Source organism: Olea europaea, unplaced genomic scaffold (assembly GCF_002742605.1).
Source record: "Olea europaea var. sylvestris unplaced genomic scaffold, O_europaea_v1 scaffold2083, whole genome shotgun sequence".
NCBI lineage: Eukaryota > Viridiplantae > Streptophyta > Magnoliopsida > Lamiales > Oleaceae > Olea > Olea europaea.
The window spans coordinates 91,569-93,892 of NW_019238758.1; the positions used below are offsets into that span (position 1 = coordinate 91,569).

General features: G+C 39.7%; 1 protein-coding gene across 1 annotated transcript; it reads right to left on the bottom strand.

Moving 5' to 3' along the window:
- Positions 1–579: 579 nt before the first annotated feature.
- On the bottom strand, positions 580–2,120 carry LOC111380035 (gibberellin 3-beta-dioxygenase 1-like). The gene is made up of 2 exons (XM_023003501.1): positions 1,512–2,120; positions 580–1,404 (listed from the first exon to the last, which is right to left on the bottom strand). The coding sequence occupies exons 1-2, from the start codon at positions 1,991–1,993 to the stop codon at positions 777–779; spliced, it is 1,110 nt and encodes a 369-aa protein (XP_022859269.1). The 5' UTR covers positions 1,994–2,120; the 3' UTR covers positions 580–776.
- Positions 2,121–2,324: the final 204 nt, after the last annotated feature.

Genomic DNA, 2,324 nt, shown 5'->3' on the forward strand with positions numbered 1-2,324 from the left:
GGGCTTAGAAGAGCCTTAACCCGGAATCAAACACTACCCATAAGCTTGAGAAAGTGTGTGAAGAACGGCAATAGCGGGAGGTACGTTTTCGATTCAATTTATTCCACGATCTAAATGCTATTTTGTCAATTAAATCATGTTTAGATTGTTTAAGGAAACTTACATGATTATGGGCTATTATTCTTTTTTAACTTGTTTTTCTTTTTTTCTTTTTTTTATTATGTTGTGTACTTGTTTTGTTTGTCATCATTTTGCAGTGTACTATTAATACTGTTTTTTGCTCCCCGTCATCCTTTTCGAATATTTGACCCCATGATTTAACCATTTCTATCATTATTATTGTCCTATTCTTTAGAAAGAAGAATTTGCTTTATATCCCGGGAGAGGGGAGTGAGGTGAAGTTGTGTCCGCTTATCTATCGCATTGCCTAATATTCAAATGGGAATTTTTCCTCTTTTTCTTTCTTCTGAAAGACAAAAGGCCAACAAGTATACTTTCGTTTGGATCCCTTGACATCATTTGTATCCTCATTCTTTCCGTGTACGAAACAAACTAGTGTAATTCTTGGTCTTTTAATGAATCAACAAGGCGTTTTAGACGTACTGCATAAACTTCCCTCCAAGCAGGGAAGTGAGAATTTTTTAGTTAAGGAGAGAAATTAAATAGAGAATTTTCACTACAAAAAAAGAAAAAAAAATGTATAGATACAGTTATTTTCCAAATAGTAAAGCTAAAAGCTATAGTAATTTGTTGTAGTCGTTGTAGCGGTTTCATCGTTAACCAACTTTAACACTGTTTTGATCGTTTGTATCGATAAATCCATTTCGAGGAGCACAAAGCCGTACTGATGTGAGTGCTTTGTCGAAATGCTTAGCTTTAGTGCCAAGATACTCGCTCCAAGTTATTGGTCGATAGAGTGGAGGGTGAAACTGGTCTACCAATTTTGGTAGTGGGGAGACTTTGACATTTGAGGGTGGCCCACAAAGGTATGCTAGTGACAAACGATGTTGGGTCCGGTTCACCACGGCCCGGTGGCGAACATTTGTGTAAAACCCATTGGATAATATATGCAGAAGGTCACCTACATGAATCACTAATGCTTCGGGATGCGGAGGCACCGTGACCCACCCGCAGCCCTCCCGGAGCACTTGTAGACCACTTATGTTGCTCTGGTGGAGAATGGTGAGTATTGTAGAATCAGTATGTGGTGCAAGACCCATAGCTCGGTCCGGGTCGGGACAGGCCGGATAGTAGTTTAATTGTAGAGCTGCACATGCCCCTTCGAATTCTCCCTGATCCGCCCATTTTACATCTTCCTTTGTTATTCCTAACGATCCAAGCATGAGCCACATCAGTTTTCCAGCTAGCTTTTTCATCTGGTTTTGATAAGCTTCAATTGTGTTACTGAAAAGAAAATTTAATACACAAGTATTAGAAATATTGCTGAACAGGTCTGAATGACTGAAATTGATATTCTTTTTAATTTTATGTGCATTTAGACGTGAAAGTACCAGAAGTTTTGGTAGTCTTGGGGCCAAAGTTGACGGGCATGCTCTAATGGTGAACCAATTACAGTGAACCCTTCAGACCACATAAGCTTGGGAAAGAATGAAGAAATACGGGCCATTCCATAGCCACCAACTCCATCTGGAGAACGGGCCGCCTCAAGTTTTTGCTGTATGGGGAGAGAAAAAAGCCTCTTACCGGCTAACTCTACATCTTTAAGCAAGCTCTTACAAATACTATGGTTAACCAGTTGGAAAACCCCCCATGTTTTGCATGAATGACCTATAAGTTCCATGGCATTCTTGTTATTTAGATCGATAATAGGGACAGATTCGACATTAGTCCCCTCGATGGAGGGCTGTTCATTGTGAGCCGATGTCCATTCATGTGAATCAGGCAATTCCTTGATGGAGTTCAAATCCAAGTACTTATGAGGGTGATTGAGGGGGTTGGCTCCAAAAGCTTGAGAGAGTAGTCTTGAAGGCATAGTTTTTGGATGTGTTTGGAAATTAAGGAGAGAGAACTTGTTTGAACTTTTGGTTATTGGTCCCGTATTAGTTATACATGTAGCAGGGCTAGAAAAGTAGGATAATGGGATAACGTAGAGGAAAATATGTTGTGAAGAAATATGATGGTGTATGATGAGTTTATATAGAAATGGAGGAGATTGCGACTACTCACTAGCTAGGTGGATTTTGCATTTGTGAGTGCTTGTTTATGTGGGGTGTGGTATTATCATAGGGTTGCAAGATGGGGACAAGAAGGTGAGTGAATTTGGAAAAATACAAAAATTTGAAAGGACTATTTTGCCCTCTTCA

What these genes read in the sequence shown, in the direction of transcription:
- LOC111380035 (XM_023003501.1), bottom strand. Translation starts at nt 1,993, where the DNA reads ATGCCTTCAAGACTACTCTCTCAAGCTTTTGGAGCCAACCCCCTCAAT. An exon ending in CAAGACTACCAAAACTTCTG is followed by an intron (nt 1,405 to 1,511) that starts GTACTTTCACGT and finishes TTTTCTTTTCAG; the next exon opens with TAACACAATTGAAGCTTATC.